The 23,840-nt window shown below is 34.5% G+C and overlaps 1 protein-coding gene across 1 annotated transcript; it reads right to left on the bottom strand.

The window, feature by feature from the left end:
* Positions 1–5,070: 5,070 nt before the first annotated feature.
* Positions 5,071–23,589, bottom strand: LOC140858620 (insulin-degrading enzyme-like 1, peroxisomal; the record flags this gene model as incomplete). The annotated part of the gene is given in 13 exon segments (XM_073259882.1): positions 5,071–5,157; positions 9,202–9,287; positions 9,432–9,524; positions 11,593–11,755; positions 12,080–12,192; positions 12,288–12,410; positions 14,297–14,348; positions 17,745–17,788; positions 17,899–17,972; positions 18,084–18,175; positions 22,549–22,616; positions 23,115–23,190; positions 23,347–23,589. Coding segments are annotated over 13 exon segments (1,194 nt in total), but the record flags the coding sequence as incomplete, so codon positions are not given.
* Positions 23,590–23,840: the final 251 nt, after the last annotated feature.

The raw sequence follows: 23,840 nt of genomic DNA, 5'->3' as shown, positions 1-23,840 counted from the left end.
GGATTAAGATAATATGCTGTCGCATAGAGTGATCTATGGAGTTGCAAATCCCAACGAGTGTCAATTATCTCCCAAATCCGATCATACCTCTTCTTAACATCATTGAAATTTTTGCTAATTTTCCTTTGCTCTATCCATTGCTTTATAAATATAACCCCTAGCCGGTTTTGCATCTCCATCAATAAATCTCAACACTTTATCAAAGGAAGAACACTTCAAACATATTTTGTAGTTTTTCAAAATCTGTTATCACTTAATAAATTTCTTGAACTTTTTAGCCTCAAATTTGCATGCATAAGTGCTCCTTGCCCATTCCTCTGAAGCAAACATAGCCCTTAAAGCAATCTTCCTGTCTAGTATGCTTCTCAAAGTGAGATAGGATGTTGCAAATCTCGTAACCACCGGTCTTGTCAATTTCTTGTTCTTAGAATATTTTCTAAACACTAAGAACCCAAGTATGGCGGTAAATATACACTATAATTTGCCTTGCTTGCCAATGTATTAAAAAAAAATTGAAATGTTTCCAATGTCACTAAATATTAAATCTAAACAATGGGCTGCACATAGAGACAAAAAAGATGCTTTCTCTTTTCTTCTAAGAGTCTACCCGCCAACGTAAGCAGAGGCACTATCTGTCACCACTTGAAGTCTTGAACTACATTTTTCTCTCCAATCTCCTCTACTAAGCTGTCAAGCAATTCAAACAACTTATTTGAATCCTTACTAACATCAAAGGTATCCAATGATTTGAGGAACACCATCCCACTTAGACTATTCACAAGAAAATTAGTAATAAACCAACTTTTTCCATCAGTCCAACCATCGGACATGATTGAACATCCCTTTTTTTTCCACATGTTTATATTTTATCAAACATTCATTAACACTTTCTGCCTCTTTCTTCAAGAAAGTAACTCTAGCTTCATGATAAGAAGGGAATTTCAGTCCTCTCCCATACTCCCCAACAGATTTTCATTTGAACAAATAAAGGCTTTTGACCAAATTGAATGCCAATGCATGTCCATATAGAAATCTACAAATATCTCTAAGCACTGATTCTCTTTTTTTACTATTTCATTCATTGTCCGTTGTTTACATATATTTCCTCTTCCTTTCATCATAAATGAATTAGTTCCCTTCCTTATTTTGCATTTGTCTCATCTACTTCAAAGCACTCAATCATCACCAAAATTTTTCTCTATTTCTTTCTCCCCTAACAAATTTTTAAAAAAATTTTGAATTTCTTCAGAAACTTGAGTACAAGGAGAAACATTGTTATGTGTACCTGCAAGATGATTTTTCATTCTATTCACTCATTCCAAAAACTCTTGTTACAATAATTGCATACAAGATGTAATCAATTTCCATCGCCCCTTTGCCATCATCAAATTTTTTACAATGATTCCAAGTGGGATCCACAACTTTAAATTTTTTTTCTAGATGCCATTATTCAATAAAATAATAATACATAATTCCACTGTAAAGTATGTAAGTCAATCCCTGTTAAAAAAATAAAAATTGTTAAAAAAACTGCAAAAAAAAGACTTAAATCTTAATGTTACTGCTGTTTTTATTTATTTATTTTTTTTGAGGGTTTAAGTGGCTGTTAGTGGCAACAGGACCGGAACGGGACCACACCTCTCCAGTTGCCCCTCTCGATTTCGAAGCTTCGAGAGAAGGTCCGACTAAAAAAAAAAAAAAGAGGGACCACAGCCCAGAGAGCTTCGGTCCAATCAGGAAAAAAAAAGAGGTTCGCAGGTGGCATTGGGGAAGAGAAATAGAGGGGTTCGCAGGTGGCTTCGGGGAAGAGAAACAGAGGGATTTGGGTGGCTTCGGGAAAGAGAAACAGGGGAGAAAACAGAGGGATTGGGAAGTAGGCTTCGGTCTGATATTAAAAAAAAAAGCTTTGGGGTTTCGAGGGAGAAACAGAGAGATCGGGAGAAGAAGAAGGCTTCAATTTGATAAAAAAAAAACTTCCGGGAAGAGAAACAGAGAGACCGGGAAGAGAAATAAAGAAAGCAATGGGAAAAAAAAACCTACCGAACCTACGGCGAACTTGCGGAGATGCTTCGAAGGGTTCGAGGCTTCTTCTTCCCCACGCGACCTCTTCCTCTTCTCGTCGTAGTCTTCGAAGAGTTGAAGCAACCAGAGAAGACGGAGAAACAGTTGAATAGAAGTTCAAAGGTGAGAAATTTCTTTGATTTGCTTGTGTGAACCAATTTTGAAAGCAAATTTTGCCAAAATCTGACTTCTATTTTGATTCCCTAGCCTTTATTTTGATTCCCTGGCTTTTTGGTTCCAAAAACAGCAAATAATCACTATCAAAACTTATCTTTTCCGACTCGACGATATCGAACGATCCCTCGAGTCGCACGATTTAGCCGACGGACTCGCGATTCAGGTGCGATTCTTTTCATTTCCCGATTCACCATTCCGGTTCACTCGGCCACGCTGTGAATCGTTGCGAATCGTACAAGTCAACTCGCGACTTGTACAATTCTAACAACAAAGCTCCCACACAATATCAGAGGATCAGTTGGCTAATATCCTTACCAAGGCTCTTGGGCCTACTCGTTTTTCTTCTTTATATACCAAGTTGGGAATATTTGATATATATGCTCCAACTTGAAGAGGAGTGTTAGAGAAGAAATATAGTATGTAGTTATATTTTAGTATGGTTATAACCATATTTAATTATAACCATATATTAAAATCTTCACCATATTTTGTATGTGTCCAAATAGGTATCTAGTATGCGTCTAAGTATATTGTATCTAGTTGCCTATAAAGGCCCTTTGAGAGGCTAAAAGAAAAATAATAATAATTCATTTCTCTGCTCTCCATTGATCAATAATAACATTGGCACGATGCTTGCCAATCCTCCTAAGACAAGGTATAATACACTGGTGGTAGGTTAGGTTTGTTTCATCAAATATCCTGGTTCTGGCATTCATATAAAGATTGAAAATTTCATCCCTAGGTTGTTAAGGATCCCCTACTCTATCACCAACAGCATTATTGATGAACTGGCTTTTGTTATGCGCTGTGCCAAATAACTGTATATATCTATGGAAGAACATTGTATTTTTTTGGATTACCCCTAAGCAAACATTAGAATATTTTTGCTGCCAAAAAAGCTTCCTGCTAGTGCCGGGATTGTGGTGCTTGGAAATCTTACTTCTAAGCATTCTATACTTTACTGAATGGCAACCCCTATTGGCGTCCTTTCACTAAAGAGGCAATGTACTGCTCCACAACCTCTGTTGATTAGAAAGTATATCCCGCCTTGTTTTGTTCCACTCCTTCAAGGCTGTTTTAGTGCTCTGAAGCCTTGCAATCATTCTGTACATTGGAGATCCTGGCACTACAGTACTCCAAACCCATCAAATAACTTCCAAGATCGAGCATGGAAGAGCCACACATTCTCAAAGGGAAATGGAAATGGATATGGACCTTTGCTGCCCCCTTCGTGCTCAACAACGAAGCACAATGATCAGAGCCAGGTCAGGAGAGATAAACAAGCTAAGCTTGAGGAAACAGAGACAGTCACCCATCATTAGCAAAAGCAATTGATTCTCTCCCAAAAGCCAGAGTCATGTCATCCCGGTTATTACACCATGTGTAGCGAGCTCTTGTGAAGCTGGGTTCCGGTAATCCATTACATGGTAAGAAAACTTGAAACTCGTTATCTCCCAAGTTTCTTCAAAATGCAGCCCACCTCTTTTATCCTCTCACACAAGACAATGTTAGCATCACCAGCAATTAACATAGTTGAGTTGGAGGATCGAGAAAGTTCAAGCCATAGGTCATGATGGACTGGAGTGGACGTGTTGGCATAAACAACTTCCAAAATTCAAGCAGGGGCATCAAGGGGAGAAACAATACCACATAATACTTAGAAGCTGAAATGAACTCCATATCACCATACCTCCATGGCAACAATGCCACCATACATTCCCACTGAAGGAATAACTTTCAATCTCCATTCAGAGATCCAAATGTCTATAAAGATGGTCAAGCAATTTCCTAGCAAGCCAGGCTTTGAGAAAGATACAATCATCAATCATCTAGCTTGTAGGCACTAGAAAGCCTTCTGCAAGTAGTTGAAAAGATCAGCTTAGCCAGCCCTCAACATTCTATTCAAGTTTGTGTATGTCTATACACATGCATATGCATATAATATGTCTATAAATATGTAAAAGCATACATATAATATATAATGTATATGCATATCTTCTGGTGTGTGGACATTTCTGAAATTTGGACACAGCATTAGACAATACTGCACTTCTTGCTATTACAAAATGCGAGTGTTCTGCTTATGTTTGCCAAAACTGTCAGTACTTGCTTGGCATTTTCAATAATGACACTCAGTTCCCAACAATATCAAGTGCTATATCATAGTAGGCTGAGTGTCTAGAGTCAGACATTTACAACGACACACCAGTTTCTTTTTCCTTTTTAAATGAACATAAGGATGTCTAGATGCAACATTTATTTTATAAGTATATCATACAGAAGAATCTCCACGTCTAATTTTTTTTTTTGGGGTTGTAGTGTTGGACACTTAAAGGACACCTGGACACTTGGGACCTGTAGGTATTTCATATATACATATAAGTACAAACATATATGTGTGTGTGTGCATGTAAAACAGCTCAAAGACAGCAAAACCCACACAGCTCAAAGACAAAAAAAATCTATATGCAATCATGATGGGTTTGTAGGTGGAATGTGCGTATGATGGGTTTGTAGTTGGAACGTGTGCATGATGGGTTTGTAGTTGGAAAATGTGTGTGAGCGCGCATGCATGTTTTGTAGTTGGAATATGCAATAATGATGGGTTTGTAGTTGGAATACATTGCCTTGTACCACATGACCTTAATAATCAAAAAGATTAAAAATCAAAATGCAGTAGTATTAAAATTCCAAATAAAGTTATATGAGACACAAAACCACAACATTATTGCAAGATATCCAGATCCATATGCCAATAGACGAATGAAATTATGTACTACAACAAGGAAGGAATTACCAATGGTACCAACATAAAAGAGTTGTTTGACAAACCTGCATGTTTGAAGCAATATTAACGACATAGTGAATAGGAGGGATTTTGTCTCGATAATGGAACCCCGTCTCACAAATTGCCACAAGCTAAGCAAACAAACGAATGTTACATTTCAGTTTGATATGCCAAAAACATATTTAGGTAAAGTAAGATGTCAATATTTTACATTTCAAACATTAACTATCAAAAGTAATTTTGTTGTATTGTGCACAAAAGATGGAGGGGAAATGAACTATGCCCCAACAATTGGCATTTATATCATGACATATCACAGCAACAATTGGAACACATCAGCATTGAAAGGTAAGCAACTATATCAGCATCTAGTTTTATCGCACAAAATGAAAACTGAGAAAAATCTATTTCCATCACAAATAATTTTAGATGTTAAATACTGCTAGGTCCACTACGGTGTTGTAAAGACACGTTTCGAACATTTAATACACAAACATGATTTTATAACTTTAAGTATGTGTGCACATTCATACATATCATAGTTCCTATTACTATTAATGCATCATAGAAATGGTTCTCTAGAGTGAGCATTAGGCACGTGCAAGGCCCATGCATTTTATCTAATAAAAATAATGATAAACACCATAGAAAGGACTTGAACCTTCGGCTCTAAGCAACTAACTTCACAAGAATAGAGAAACATGGGGTGAGAAATGGTGAAGGAACACAGGATGGAGAAACGTACGGGTAGGAAACGTGGATGATTAGACACACCTCATGTACACACATTAGCAAAGTTGGCATTATATAGTAGAAACAATATTGATGTAAAAATGCAAATAAGGTATTACATCAATAATTTCATACCACAAACTAATAGTAAAATAAAATAATTTAGCATATAAAATAAAACAAGATAAATATTTACCATCAAAGATTGCCCAATTCTTTTGTGATTGGTTTTACGAATCTTGACCCCCAATAATCCTTGTTGAAGGATACTACCAATCCCAAGATCGGATGAAAAGTGGAGGATTGACATGAGGTCGACAACTGAATAGAAGAAGCTCAGGCTACTAAACGGTCATAATTCGATACACTTTGCTTTATTTGTTGTTTAAGCTATGCAATGTGAAGTGAATCATTAGCACGATAACTATTCTATAAAACTATGTTTTTCCCCAATCAAGATTGAAACCTGACAACCAAGAGAACATGCGGATTTTTTTACTAAACATAGGTAAGCCCAAGCTCAAAAAGAAGAAATGCTGACATTACATACTGTAGTAACTAAATGGGTGTTTAGTTCTGAACATTTATATGCTTAAATTGAAGAGATAAGAAGATTTAATTATAAACGATACAAAAAGAAAGAATAGAAACAATATTTCGTATACGATCAGATTTAGTTATAATCAACGCATAGTGAAAGCAATATTCAATATTTTCTGTTGAAAATCATAGAACCGAGAAAAATTAAATTCTTTTAAAACTTTTAAGCATATTAACATAGATTTTGGCCACACAGAAAAGAAGATGCATAGCAATCTTAATGCATACTTAGCATAATTTAACGTTTAACTTCCTTTTTGTTTTTAACTATTCTATAATAAAATCTCTTTAAATTTCTAGAGCAGATTATTCATAACATGCAAAAATGAAGCTACATAATCTTTGATACATTTGAACCACATAATACAGTTAACTTCAAAATCTCCTTTTTTCTTTCTTTATTTGAAGAAAAAATAATCTAAAAGTAGAACCAAAACAAGCATTGACTCATCAAACAAAACCTTATAATAAAATTGAAGCAGTATAAGAATGGTTTCTGATTGTCTTTGCAAAGCACAATAACTTGAAACAAAAGAAAAATAAATGCAGGAAAATCAGTATCCTGTTTGTGATCTGCCCTTTAAAAATAGGACATTTCGTCAAAATGTAGGAAACTAGAATAGGAATGAATGCTGGAATGGCCTCAAGATTTGCTCTCAAAAAAACAAAAGGATGTGGAGGCATCCAAGAAGCAATAGGGCAAAACACAACTCAATCAACCAAGCCTTAAACCTATACTAGTTGTGGTGGGCTACATCAACCCTTTTCCTCCATTCCAGCTGGTTTAAGGTCATGCATTCTGAAAGACAATGAGATATCAAGTCCTTCCTCACTACTCCAATCCATATGATTTTTTGGTCCATCTCTACCGCTCTTCATTCTTTCCACAAGTATCAAATCACTCATTCATACTAGCGCATTCCTCAACCTATATCGTACATGTCCAAACCATCTAAATTATCCTTCTCTCAATTTGTCCTCAATTGGTGCCACTTCTACTTTTTCATGAATCACTATATATCCTATTCTATCTCTTGTATAGTTGTATTAGCACACATCCGTCTCAACATTCTCATTTTGGCCACACTCATCTTGTGCACATTTTTTCTAACTACCCAACACCATAAAGTATAGCTGGTCATATGGTTATTATATAAAATTTTAACTTCAACTTGGCGGATATCCTATGATCGTATAATATCCTAGTTGCACTTTTCCATTCCATCCAACTTGCTTCCATTACATCCTAGTTATATTAAAGGAAAACAAGATTCACTTAGTGCTTCTTCAAAAGTAAATTTAGTAGTTGAATATAGAAAAGGAAACATCATATATCAATAATAATGATAAAATAATAAGCAGTAAAAAGATAATTATATGGTTTATCATGAAACTTGGTCAAAACGGACTTGAAATTTGGAGCTGCAGAGAGTAAGTGCTAAAGCAGCAAAGCAAGTAAGAGCCTAAACATGCCATTACAAGTAGAACATTCCAGCTAGTAAGCTCATGATGAAAAATTGATAGCAATCCAATTCCTATCAATCATATTTCGAGCAAGAATATAGAAACAATGGAGAAAATAGGTTGAAGAAAAGATATTCAATCACTTCAAGGGGATCAAGGCCTCCAAAAGCCTCTAGGATGAATTTATTAAATTGATTACTTCCAAAATTGATCAAACTTGGCCTCCAATCATGCTTCAAATTTCAGTTCCCATTGCCATTCTCTTGTTCACTCATTTATTCATGGAGACGAACTTTCTATAGCCATGTTGTAAGGTTCCAAACCTGCAATGTTGAGATTTTTCCTTCTGATTTCTCATGAAGGTCATGCACCGAGAAAGATGCTCTAATACCAAGCTGATAGGACCCCAAGTTTCTAGAAATGATATTTTGCACAGAAATATGAGAATAGAAAACAAAATTGGAAAGAAGGGATTTTCGATCACTTTGAGGAGATAGAGACCTCCAAAAGCCTTTACGCCAATTTGATTATACTGATTTCTTCTTCAGATGGCCACTAGGACACTGCATATTTATAGATTTATAATTAATTGTCCTAAAAGAATAAGGAAAAGCAAAAGAGGAAACATTATGTAGCAAATTTCTAGTGGACTTGGACTCCTATACTAATCTCTGGTCCTAGATCAAATTAAAGTTAGGATCCTAAAATAAGAAACCTATCAAAAATTGATGGCCCTTCTCTTGAAGACTGGTTCACAATTCTAACTAAGAACCACCATAAGCTAGAAGCGTAAGATTGCTCGACCTCTTTTTCTGTTTCAGACATTCACTGATGATATCTTTATTAACTTCATATAATTCAATAACACCTAAAATTTAATAATTGCGGCTTTTTGAGCATCACAAAACTTTCACTAAAGATCAGCTAATAAATTAGGACTCCTTTTTAAATAATTCTATATGTTATTCCACATTATTAAACATTTTGTTTGTCTAATATTCAAATTCACAACTGCACAGGCAACCAATTCAGATACATATGGGCTGGCTGACAGAAAGAAACTAATCAACAATTTTCACAGTGGAAAGAGCAAATAAAAAAACCAACTCAACCATAGAATGGGCATGAATTTCTCAAACCAAAACCTCCATCTAATTAGTGAATAATGAAATACAGGTGGACATTAAACTAGAAATAAGTGTTGATTATTTCTTATCTTTTTCCCATTAAATACAGATCAATGATCCATTTTAAAAAATTCAATTGCTTTATACATAGAATACCAATTGATATGCTCGATGAAGGAAGCTCTTCCCAATAAAAAAATATTTAATAACTACACAAAATAATTTATATGTGGAGGATGAAGTCCTAATTACCTCATCAAAAATCCATTTCATGACTCCAGAATTCTGTAAGAGGAGAATATATTTGAACAATAATCCAACAATATCTTCTATATGCTCTGTCATCCATTTTAAATGATCCATGATTAGAATACATTATATCATAGGGCAATAATATCGACAGATACCAAAAGTTAATAATGAACATATGAAAGGCCCATAATATGATTCATAAATTTTTAAGAGTCAGAATAGAAACTAACCATGACCTGCATCAGTGAGCTCAATAGACACATAGAAAAAGGAAAACTCAAGACTCCAATCCCCTTCCCCAGCTTCCAGACTTATAGCCCATCCTGCAATTATCAGCACCCACCCTCATATTATAAAGTATGAGATGAAAAAAAGAAGAAATCTCCAAAAAGATGACCAAGAATAGCAATTTTGATCTAGCAGAATTTAAAAGAAGACTTATATAGAGCATTCATTTACTAATCGACAACATTCTCATTGATCCAAAATTACAGAAGCTTTGATCAATATATACTAACGAAAGGAAGTCTGGCAGTAGTTGCTTTTCAATAGGATATACACTAGCAAATAACAATGGAAGTTTGCATGTAAGATGAGCAATCATATCCTAATGATAATTGACAAAACTTTCACCAATATAACAATTTAGAAATGTATTAACTGAAATATGAATTTCCCTTCTAGTATAAAACAAAACTAAGCATCGAATGAAAAAAAAAAAACATATCAAAAAATGAATGGCAATATGATTTACCAGTGTAAATTCAGACCCAAAAAAAGTAACTTAAAACCAATATCAGATATTTTGGTTTCAGTAAAAGTATAAGGATGTGGACATTGATGATTCAGAATAAGATAGATGTGTTTCATTTCCAAGTCAAGCTATAAACTAACAGTATGAATAGACTCAATTAGAAAAAGAAGATTTATGAGAAAATAAAGGAGAATAACTTTAGATTAAATAGACACATACTTAAATAATTCGTTGCAGATTTTCTAGTGGAAAATTTTATGTTGCTGATATGAGACAAAGACATTACAATAGAAGATTTACAAATAACTGTATATGTCACACCTTGTTTGATCATGATAGTGGCAAAGTTAGGATTTAGGAAATTAGTGATGTTGAATATAGAATTTGTAATATAAACCAAATGGCAACATCATCTGCAAGGATTCAAATATAAATGTACAGGGGCATATCAATGGCTAGGCAAAAAAATACACACCATATCGCATGTCATATCAAGAAAGGGCACCAACTGTATGCTTGGGAATAGCAGGTCTGCCCTTGTTGCTAACTATTTTGGCCTCCCAATCTGTTTCTATTCTTGTATTTTGTGTTTCTTATTTTAATGCTATGCTATATGCATATATATATGGCAATTCAATTGACCCAATAAGCTGCTCACCCTGCCCTGAACTTTTTTTTTTTGGCTAAATTACATAACTTATAATCAAAACTGCATTAAAAAAAAAAAATTGTATGCGTTAACACATGAAATGTAATAACCTACAACATATATAGAGGAATATATACATAAATGTGCTAAATACTTTTAATATTAATATATACATAAATGTGTTAAATACTTTTAAGCATTAGGTGTTGCTTAGTATCATTTTAGATCAGATGCTTTGGAGATTAAGATTAATAACACTTCCTACTGGATTTGCATTTGAACAATGTTTGGGTAAAATAAAATTTATGAGCCTTTGAGGTTTGAGAAATACCTTAGCATTTAAAAGTTGAAATTTGAACTGACCCAAAATCTAGAATTTGAACTATAGCTGGGAAAACAATTTTTATTCTTAATGATTTGACTCTTTAGTATTTTTAGTGAACTCAGGCAAGGGGCTGTCCGCTATTCACTAGCAATATCTCAGGTAAATAGGACATCTACTTAAATGATATTCATGAGAATAAGTCTGAACTTAGTAAATGTTTATCCAATTATTAGTAGTCTACTTGCTTCCTGTTTGTTCTTCAAATGGCGGAAAACAACATAACCACTCACCCAGACTGGAGAACTAGTTCTGAATAATGGAAGAGATGGGTGAGTTTTTGCATATCCACTTTCATTTAAAAAAAAAGCTATTGATCACTTATTTTTGAAATTACCTGTCTGACTAGAATGCTGAAGGCCAGATCAGTTTAAGCTGTATTAATACACATAATTACAATGTGAAGGAAACTCAACTAAAATCGAGGCTTATATGTAAAAGATTAATAAAACCTAAGGTCAACATCAGAAAAGTCAGGAGATACAATTTAAAAACAAAATCAGATCTAAAAAAAAAAAACAAAGAACCAACTAATAGCAACATTTCCTACAGAAATATTGACTTGATATATGAATACAGTGTAAAACCATTAGGAACTGAAGTTACCTAACTGCTTCAAAATGTAAAAGAGAGAACCCTCGCCTTCATGCCCGATAAGGTGACTAAGGTACCGGCAAGGACCTTCTTTGTAATAGCGTATGCTAGGAGTGATTGGCCATGTAATTTTCAATGCGTGACCTTCCCTTATTGGGACTGCTTTAACAAGAATCTGTCACAAACCAACAAGAATGAACTCACGAAGAAATTGTGCATCAAAATGCTATTTTGATATTCAATATTATTATCAAAAGCATAGTACCATGGTTTGCTGTAATGCACCATATCAGACAGTACAGGGCATACCGTACTATACTGGTACACCACACTACCCCATACCGATACTACCATACTGTACCGAATCGCATACCGACACTATATAGGATTTTACTAGCATAGTGTCCGATACCGAAACGGCAAACCTTGCATGGTACTATACTGTCATCTAAATTTTGTTGTCATTTGGGTCAAATCCAATGGTGAGTGACCAACATACCTGAAGATGTTCTAACGAGCAAGGCTGACCAAGAAAATGGAAGTAGTCCCGTTCAGTATTTCGAATATCACAGAACTCCCTTTCAACCAGTTTTTGAATATCATTGAGACTCTCTAAAAGATCCAATTAGAGTGGTCACTTGTCAGGAATAAATTAAACAGAAAGAAAGATTAAAGACTCTGGTAGACAATTTAAAGCAGTACCCTACCTCTTGCATATACAACAAGGTGCATAAGGTTTGCCGAATAATTCTCTTCGTAAAATTTAATTAGCTCAAGCCTTGTGTCTAAGCCTTTGGATTTTGGTTTAACCTCCAATGTCTCCCAATTTCCTAAAACATCAGAACATAAATAATTGGAGATAATACACCAGCTTTCCTGGCTTCAGAACTGAGATTATCTGAGCATCTGTCATTAAAATTAGCTGTGACTGACTGAAATAATCAAGAATTCTCATCATTTCATATATGTACATGAACATACTTTAAATTGCAGCAGTAAGCATTTCCCATCAAAATAAAGGATGCTTGGTCGACTGAAGATGGATCACCAATTTATAAATTTATCAACAAAGTAAAAATCCCACCCACCCAAAACCCCGCCCAATTGACATAGGATTGTACAAAAACACTGTAATTTATATGGTATCATATAGAAAGTGAAAATACAATGCAAGATAGAACATAAATGAAAAACCAGTTTATACATAATTGAAAAATCAAGGTGGGGAGGGGGAGGAAAGAAGAAAAACTGAAGCATGTTGGTAAATTCAACATGTTATCTCATAACACAAATAAAATGTCTAACGCTTGCAATCTCCAGTATTAAATGCTGCAAAGTTGCAGCAATCATGGATCACAAAGGAAAAATTCCAAGGCAATGAGTATCAGCTAAACAGGACCACATTTCACGGAAGATGGCAGCAGAAGTTAAAATGGGCTTTGCTAGGTGCTCCAGGAATGCTGTACCGCAAATTTGTTGAAATTATATCATTACAAGTGACTGTCAGGATTTACCGGCTTGCTACAAGTAAAAGCCCATTTGAACAGGAAGTACACAAAGCAAGTACAAGAAGAACATTGGAACTCTAAAGTAAAATTTGCAGTGTCTTTTTTCTTTTTTCCCCTTGCATCCTTCTCTTCTTCTTGCCCAAACTAGGGTATTTTGGCCAATGCTGGAAGAAGGTGACAGGGTTGGGATGAGATCACCTGCATTTAGGCATTGGAGGATGCCAATTCTATCATCATACAGCATAAAGCACCGATGCCTAAAAATCCAGGCTAGATGGTAGTAGACAACATTGAAGAAGCGGAAGGTGGTGGAGCAGAAGATGAAGTTGCTGTGGAAAATATCACCGGGAGGGTCAGATGGACGCCACTAATGGGAGATAATAGGCAGATCAAAATATCATGGGCCGGGTTGATGGTATCATCTTAGGTGATGCAACAGGGATGAGACTAGGCAGGGCCTTGCAGTCCAAGATGGCAAGGAGGCCACATTGACAGCAGCATCATGTATGGTGGTGACAACAGCCGTGAAGAGCAATGTCTTCCATGGGAGGCAGTGGACAGGGCAACATCTTGGAAAGAAAGATGGGGAAGAAGAAGTGCCAAAGAGGAAAGGCCTTTCTTTCTTTTTTTTTTTTTAATTTTTTCAAAGACACATGGCTAATACTAGGCATCCTTAGTCCGACTACATGTCAGCTTTAATAAAATAGAAGGGAAATAATAGTAAACAGTTGTCCACTGAGTTGTTAAATTCCAAAAACACCCTCATACAATGAAAGGTCCAGATTCTTTCTAAGTTTTTAACAAAAAATATATTAAAGAAGTATGATAGCCAAACCCAGTTAAAATTTGTGGAAAAGTCAAGGCATGCATAGAGTGAAACGAATTTCCAAATTACAAGTTCATGAAAATGGGGGCATCTACACAAAAAACTAGGGTTAGTACTTAGTTCTTTAGCATTATATCATTTTAGTTTTAATAGCAAACCATTAAATATAAAATAATACATCTAAATGTATTAACAACTCGAACAAGTTTACCAGAAAGCAAGCAACTCCAAGTAGATTGAAGTTATCATACTAAAACAGCAGAGTACACGTAAAGGATTCTTAAATGTGGGAAATAGAGCAACAGGAAAATGGAAACTATCAGTGACTATTTCATAAACACAAGGGACCAGCAAATCTAACTGAAAACATCATAGTGCTCACCTGTACTGAATTTATGATATGGATGATCCTTTGAACATAGATGTTTTTGAAGCTGAAAATATTAACATTAAGAAACAATAATTAAATTCAAGCAGAAAAGGTGAATATTCATTACATGTCAGGTTCTAGGTAAAGGAAGAAGATTGATAGAAGACCAGGAAAGAAAACTGATGCGGAAAGGAATGACTGACTTTCCCAAATCAAAATTTGATTGGCATTCTAATAACAAGCAAGCGGCCACCAAAGTAAGGTAAAGACGTAATTGATGATTAATATGTTCAGCCATAAATCGAAAAGCCAAAACATATACACAATGACAGCAAACTATGAGTCAACACAGTCAAATATTAAGCAAAGAGGAAGGACAACTACTTTCATCTCTTTTTTTAGACAAAGAAGGGCCGAGGCCCACCATTACTGAAACAGTTAGTTTCATCTGAAGCTGCTAAATTAGCCAATTCACCCCCTGCCTCCCTCCACATCCAAGGGGCATTTGTCAATGTCCACATATACTAAGAGATGTACGTCCATCTATATGAATAAGGAACATAGTTATATACATATACATGCACATGTGCATTTCATGCAAGGTCAACTGTCTCACCCGAACCACTCAGTTTGGGGTGTACAGACCCAGTAGGTTTCAGTTTAGTATGGGCCCCAAACCACTCGGTTAAGCTCAGTTCAAGATGGTTAGGGTGATTCGGCCAACTGTTCTGCCCCAATAACAAGAGGGGGAGGCAAATAAGGCCTCCCATGCCTTGTCTGCCTCTTCCTCTCTATTTTTTTTTTCAAATTCCGTGAGAAAAGGAAAACACAGCAAATTCTTGCCAAATTTAGGCCAAAATCAAGGTATGATCCCTATCTCCTTTTCCCTTGCTCTCTTCCTCCCTCCCTCTTTTTTATTTTGAGTGCTAAAATAGGCCAAAAATGGGGAAAATGAGGAAAAATCATGCCAAATTTTGTCTTTTGGTATGATTTCATGATATGTTATAGATCTAAGGATGATCTGACCAAATGCCCAAAAAATGATTTTTTTTTTTTGTTGATCATATTAAATTTTACATTAAAAATATATTTTTAGATTAAAAATAATAAAAATAAAATAAAGTAATGTTCAAAAAATGCTGTAAAACTGGTACAACATTTGGAGGTATGCATGCTACTTGCTATCTCTATTTGATAGCAAGTTATTTAAATTTGGACTACACGAACCTAAGCCCAAATTTAAATAAATTCTGAAAAGTGATGATTAATGCATAACATGGGCTGAAAAAAATATATGCAACACCCCTGGTAGAGTGCTATGCTAATCCAAATTAAAATTAATTTTCTAGAAATTTTATAACTAAATATCAATTCATTATTTTAAAATAAAAAAATCAAAACCAAAAAATTAAGAAAAATTAATATTATGTGTAGATAATGTAGAAATATTTTCTAAAGTAATTCAGTGATTTTTGGCATTACAATGTAAATTCACTAATTTTAAAGTAATTAAATAAGTAATTATGAATACATGATATGTATTTGCCAAACTTGCAAAAATGGATTTAGGAAAGGAGTCACAATGTGATATAGGTTAGGATCACGGTGCGATGTTTTGGGGCTAGCACCACTGAAAGTGCAAGTGATGCAATGTGGAGTTTAGGAAGGGGTGTCTGGATTGAAGCAACATTTACCGGTAGTTACCCGAAATGTCAGCTTATATGAAATGCCCATGTAAAGTCCACTAATTGATGAAAAAACAGTTTATTAATTTTAACGCAAACAAACAAAGAAGTGCTAAGAAAAAGGCAGAGAGCAAATATCAAGTGGTTGAGCCACCTTCATACCATTCTAGAGACTTGTAGGAGTATGAGGCATCAGATCCAAATGATATGGAGGAGACAAAATTTTAGTCTACCATACAGAAGAGCTTGATAAACAGGGACACAGGAAAGAGGTTGCCAGGCACAAGGCTCAATTTAGGCCCTCATTGTGCAAGACTGGTGCTAATTTCCAAATCCACTAGAATAGATCTAGGCTAAAAAGGGACCTCATCAGTCAAAAAGGATATTGATAGAGGCGATGACCAAATAGCTTCTATGCTCGGAACATTTGGTAGTAAGAAGGGGAAGAAGTTCAAAGACAAACCAGCAAGGACCACAACTCACTATGTATATCCACGTCTTTCCCAACTGAGATCCGAAGTGGCAAAAGATTGACCATGCTTGTAAAGGACAAGAAAAAGATATGTAGAGAGCTATTGCATCAAAGTGGAGAGCAATCTCATTATATGCTGCAGATGGATCTCCTAAAGCATCAGTTGGCATAGTGGACAATATGCCATCCACATAAGATCGATATAAATTCGATCACTCATCTTATTTCGGTGGGGTTCAACTCCAAACATTACCCCTCCTATCATATGGGTATAGCCAATGGTTAGAGTTCAGCGTTGCCTCTTGGTATCTTGAATAAGAATAGTTCGGTTTCTATGACTACACACATACATGCAGCCATAGTACCAGGAACCACAACAGATCACTATCAAACATCATATGACTAGCAGGGATTGAGACAATATCCACACCATTATAATTTCCAAGATCTGAATTACAAACAAAATCTAGATATCTACAAGGGTCACATACACTCTAAATGGGACCAAATCTATAAAGTAAGCTATTATTCATTTTTTTCCAATACTATACTTTATTTGTTATTTTTTATTTATAAATGTTGTTAGTTTATTGATCCATGTTGACTCAACAAGTGTTGATACCAATATCGACACTCCTATATCAAATGCTTTAAAAATGCAGCTAAATCACTAAAAAACAGAAGAAAGTCAACCCAAAAGCCTAATCATACATAGAACATAAAAAAAATAAAGAAAAGGCAAGAATAATAATAAATAATAGATAGATAGATAGACTTCTTCCATTGGTATGGTATTGGGATGGAGCACAAAACCCCCAAAAATTTCAAATTTAGAATTAAATAAAAATATGAAATTATCTTTATAATAAAATAATAATTTATAAATATTTTTCGTAAACACTTACCAAGTAATGTTATTTTGAGAACTAAATAAAATTATGAAAATTAATTTTCTAAAAATATTAAATTTTTAATAAATGTTTTTCCTAAGATTACACAAGTAGTGTTAGATAAACAAACATTATTTTCTAACATCTATATATCTAATTTAACAACACTATCTTAAACCATCACTTAACCACTAACACTAATTAGATACCACAATACATAAAATAGGTTTAAAAATGCATGTCCATGAGGGGAAAGGGAAAAATGACTTATTGTACATTATAAAAGCATGAGTTTTAGAGGCATGCACAAGTCTAACTATTATTTCCATTTATCATCAATCATTTTCAAAATAATACCCAGCTTCAACCAAGGCTCGCACAAGATTGATTGCTCAGAAAGGCGAGGGGAAAACCTGAGACATTCGCCAGCCATCAGACAATAGATTCTTCTGATTCTCTGGATTTGACAAAATGAAAGAGAAACATCATAATGATAAACTCAATAGGAATTTCAAAAAGAATATATAGGAACAAAAATAAGTGGTACCAGCTACGGCATCACTATACCAGAGTCGACAGCTTTTATTTCCCTAAGTGTAGCATCAGGAGACATCAAAGGCCTAACGAAGAACTGAGCAAATCTGAATGGAAAACAGAATGGGAAAAAAGGAAGAAGAAGAAAAAAAGTATAAGGCTACATATGACCAAAAATAAAGCCAAGTAATGATTGAAAACCTAAAATAGTTATTTACCTATCTAAGGCCTCCTCAAAGCAGTCCACATTGACATCGAAATAAAAGTTTGTGTGCTCAGAAGATGTAAAAGCATTAGCGGAACCACCATGCTGATTATGCCCCCACCAAATACCATAATGAAAGCAATATCAAAACATAATTTTGCAATAATGTAATATATTGACCTTTATATGTTTCACAAAATGATTGTGACAATGACCAGCCAAGTATCAGCATTCTAATTTAACATGACATAAGATTCTCATGAAAGATAAAAAAACTGTGCACTCTTTAGTGACCTAGCCACCAAACACTTAGATTAATCAAAATCAAAAATCATTTAGTACTTAGGCAAAGGCAAAAATTCCTACACAAAGTTCCGTTTAAAAAACTGTGCACTCTTTACCGATCTAGCCACTAAATACTTATCAAAGTCAAAAAGCATTTAGCACTTAGGCAAAGATGAAAATTCCTACACAAAGTTCCATTGTATGATTAAAATCATAAGAGCACAATTATCTATTTAAACCTTCGATACAACAGCCATGATGCAACATAGGTGCATGACTTGCAAAACATTCTACTCATTTGTATCTTAAGCAAAGTTGGAGTATAGCACATGATGCCCATCAAACAACAAGCTGATAAGTACATAATATCTGATAATTCTCTCAGCCCTAATGTACAAATTTTCCTAATAACAGTTTACTTGACCAATAATTCTCTAACCTAAGCCCTGATGCACAATTATTAATGATAACAGCTTATACGAACATACATGTAATTCCCTATGCACGTCTCCACACCACAAATCTAACGCACATTCATGTCCCCATGGTTACATCTCAAAGCACGCATACCTCACAACAGTCTAAACCACAGTTAACTAATTCGCTGTGGTATGAAAAGTGTTTGATTAATTCCTATATGCAGTAAAATTTCCTTATGTAGCTCCTAACTCCTTGAAAACTCCTATTTTACATCAGTTATCTCATTTTCATCTCAAGCAATTAAATAAGAATATCTGACATAAAATTATATAGGTTGATTAAAAAAATGAATTTTCTCATCCTACTTTGAGAAGCAAAACTACTTCATAATAAAACTGAATTGCAAATTATGAATCCAAATCCAAATTAAGCAAATAAATGAATCAGTTAAAAATGGTCTAAAGATATGGCTAAGAAATATCATTTACAAAAAATGTATAAATCTATACTTAGTAGCTGCAATCTTCCATCTAGATTAGGACACGCACTTCAGAATCTTCCTGGAATCTAAAAACTTGCATCCACTTTCTAAGTGCTTCTTACGTCAATTGTTTCTAAAATATCTTCTTCCCTACACCTGCCCACTCTTGATTCTAGCAACTAATTCTATTATGAAGATATAGCAATTGAAGAGGCATGATTGGGTTCCAAAAGGCACAATCAAATACTCGATATATGAATTATAGATATAATGATGCATACAATGATCATGTTTATCAGGTTCATCCTCAAGTGTCCAACTTGAGGGCACTTTTTACAGAACAATCACACGGTATGTATGCAAATTAAAAACTTTTTTATTTTACCTTTTCCTCTAGTATGAAAGTATGATATCATTTAGAAACCTGAACTACTAAATAACTAGTTCTTTTGGTTTTAAAAGAACAAGAAAACAAACACACATTGCATACATAGAAACATCCATATACATCAAAAGGTGATTTCCATGTTATCTCAAATTAGGCTTTCAAAATAACACCTTCACATGTTTCACACATACCAAAAACCAGGACTTTATTTTTGTTAACACTTACTAAGGTCTCATATTCTAAGTTATGAAGTATCAAATGACTCATGCTGCCTGAACTGTGACTTATACTCCAAAATTTATGAAAAATCAAAGGATCCTTCAAAGTTCAAACCTTCTTTGCATACTTCATTCCCAACCACTCAGTTTGCCCATTTAATTCACCTAAACATGTGTCAAAGATTCTGAAGTATGTATGTATGTATATATATGTATATATATATACATATATATACATGTGTGTATATATATATATATGTATGTATGTATATATATGTATATATGTATGTATATATGTATATATGTATATATGTATGTATATATATGTATGTATGTATATATGTATGTATATATATGTATGTATGTATATATATGTATATATGTATGTATATATATGTATGTATGTATATGTATGTAAGTATGTATATATATGTATGTATATGTATGTATGTATATGTATGTATGTATGTATATATATGTATGTGTATATATATATGTATATATATGTGTGTATATATATATATATGTATGTATATGTATGTATACATATATGTATGTATATGTATGTATGTATATATGTATGTATCTATATATGTATGTATATATGTATGTATCTATATGTGTATGTATATACACACACACACACACACACACACGTGTATACACACATATGTATACATATATGTATATATTATGCATATCTTTATATATGTATACATACATGTATATATATATGCATATATGCAGGGATTTAGGTCTCAGCGGGACGTTCCGGGATGTCCCGTGAGATATCGGGATGGGGTACCATTCCATGTGTTGGGATAGACCGTCCCGCTAGCATCCCAGTGTCCCGATCGGGACGCCTTAGGACATTTTCTGTCCCAGGTGTTGGGACATTCTCCGAAAAAATCGAGACATCCCCATCCCATGGGATTTAAAACCTTGCATATATGTATGCATACATACATACATTATATATATATATATATATATATATATATATATATATATATATATATATATATATATATATATATATATATATATATATATATATATATATATGTATGTATGTATGTATAGAGAGAGAGAGAGGCTTCAAAGTTCAAATTATAGATCTTAAACAAATAAATTAGTGAAATAGTCATGAGTTTGCAAATTATTTATTTATTTATTTATTTTTGCTAGGTTCATTTAAGTTGTGTTGAGATACTTAAATTCGTAACTAACCATGATATATATTTATATTTAACATATAATGATATTCTGCTTCAAGTGTTTATATAATCTATAAAACTTTATCTTAGAAGCATAAGAACACATTGTTTGAAGTGTCCATAAACACTTAAGAACACTTCATTTAAAGTGCTCAAAAATACTTAAGGAGACTTCACTAAAAGTGTCCATCACTTAAAACTAAAATTCCCTACATGACTCTCCAAAAAAGCACAAAGTGTGCACAAACTTTTACCAACAGTAGCAGAATACTTCAAGCGTAGTATCCAGCCATCTTGTGTTGTGCTCTGCCATATCCAAGTGTCTAAAAGTGTTGGCACTTACAAACAGCTTAAAAATAGAGTGCCCATGTAACACAGACCAACATTAACTAGCAGTGGCCATTCCATCAATGTTTTCCGATGTACATAGCATCACTCTACTGCATGCTTTTGGTTTCAAGGAAATGTGGTCTCTAAGTTAGGGATGAAAGCAGATAGGAAATATCCATCCGGATCCATTTCCATATCAGGAGCTATTCAAAGATGGTTAATTCAAGCACCTAACTAATATCCATATTCATTTTCCATATATGTTAAAGGAAATCTGATACACATATAAATAGATAACTTTCTGATTTCCATCTTATATAGCACTTAGAAATAAAGGAAAACTGATACAAATATAAAAAGATAACTATGATTGCCATCTTATAAAGCACTTACAAAATTAAAGGGAAATAACATAATAAATTTACATATTTTTAATTTAATTTACCTTCCACGCAATCATATTTTTAGTTTGGTGGTTCATAAAGTTTAACTATTTAATTTATATCACATTTATAACCATACTTCCGATATTCAATTTGCATTAGCACCCATTAGACATAAATATAGATATGAGATTTACTATCAAATTGATATCCATATCCATGGTATTTTCCAAATAAAAATGGACAAGGATATGAACATACTGATATCTGATCCACTTCCAATGTTATTCTAAGTAGCTAGACAAACTCTTTTAGAGATGGCCTGCACATCCAACCTCTATTCCATCAAAGCCTTTGTATACAATATAGTAATGCATACACACATGACACAGCCAACCATTTTTCCTTGTCCTCTAGCTTCAATATCTAGAAACTTTTGTTTTAGGTGGACGTGATGATATGTTTAAACCATGAGCTTTACCAACAACATAGCCGATATATAAGGAGACCTGAAAAAGTTTATAACAGAAAACACACCACGTGAACATGTAACAGAAATCATTTATATTGACAGCATATAAAATATTTAACAACATATACTATCATTCGATCCTTTAGGGAATAGTTCAACTAAAGAAGACAGGAATTTAACCATATATCATCAAACATATGTCAATATTGCAAGTTATGACCAGTAACATCTAATCTATACAAGTGAAAGCATTCATATCTCAACAAGGTTCAGTCAGGAAGTACCTCCGTAATGTACTTTGAGTAACTATCTTCCATGGGATATTTCTCACTAGCATAAAACAGCATATGCTCTGCATTAGACGAAAGGAGCGTGATTAAGCAAATAAGACTTCCTAAGAATGTGAGTTCAAAATTACCACAGCTTTGACTCGCAGCAGACTGCATGAATTGTGCACCTTTCTCCCCTTGCCATTATCGATATCCTCAAACCAGCTAAAGAGAAAAGAACACCCCGGATACTATTTATAGCATCAAGATTGACGTCAGGGATCAATATTCTCGCCATGATCTTTTTTCACCAAAAAAATCACTCAAGGTTTGATCTTTCTAGGGCTAACTAGGAGATGCAAAAAATATTAATAAGCGACCACTATGAAATTGAGTATTATCCCTAAATCAAATTGGATAGTATAAAAACCCTATTATACTCGTTCGCGCGTGCCTACTATACATGTATTCAGTACCAAAAATACATTCCCCTATACATCTAATTTCCAGAATCCGCAACATTGGAACAATTTTGTTCGTAAAGCATCGTAGGAAAAGAACACAGGTGATGAGGCACTCACCAAGAAAGTGAGCCAGGCCTTCGAGTCCATCGGGATCGCAGAAATAACCAACGGAAACATCCATGGAAGCAGCAGCCTAAAAAATCATAGCTTGTAAAGAATCAAGAAAACCTAAAGAAGTCTAATCTGATCGAAAAAGCAATTAAAGCACATACGGATATAATTAGGGCAGAACAATTTGCAAGAAAAGGTCATAAAATCGAGATTTCGAAGGGAAAAGCATCGGGGATACCTTATCGGTGTCGGGATCGCTGATGAGGAGGACCTCCAGAGAATTGGGGAGGACGATCCTCCGGTACTCCCGCTTGTCGTTGCGGGGCTTAAAGATCTCCACATCCGATTTCCCCACCGCCATTCCGCCCCTCTCTCGGTCTCCCTCTGCCTCGCGTTCTTGGAAGGAGACGCTTTTCAGAGGCGAGCAGTGCGCAGTATCTTTAACGGGTCACCGTTGACGGATCCCTTGATTGGTTTCGTATGGGATATGTTACCAAGCGATTAATCAATGGACACGAAGTAATAAAAGTCTGAAGAGTGGTCGTTATGAATTAAAATGGTGATGGGAGATGGTGTTTGAAATTTTATAGCATACAGTTGATCCTCAGATGCTGGTAACGAGTCCAAGAGTAGGGTCTGCTGCCGTTGCCCATGGAGCACGAAGAGCCGCCGAGAGTTTGGATGTCGGTGGGCCGCCACTCGGCCCAGGTTATCTACATGGGTTAGTTGATA

Source organism: Elaeis guineensis, chromosome 6 (assembly GCF_000442705.2).
Source record: "Elaeis guineensis isolate ETL-2024a chromosome 6, EG11, whole genome shotgun sequence".
Taxonomy (NCBI): domain Eukaryota; kingdom Viridiplantae; phylum Streptophyta; class Magnoliopsida; order Arecales; family Arecaceae; genus Elaeis; species Elaeis guineensis.
This window is presented reverse-complemented; position numbering and strand designations above follow the sequence as displayed.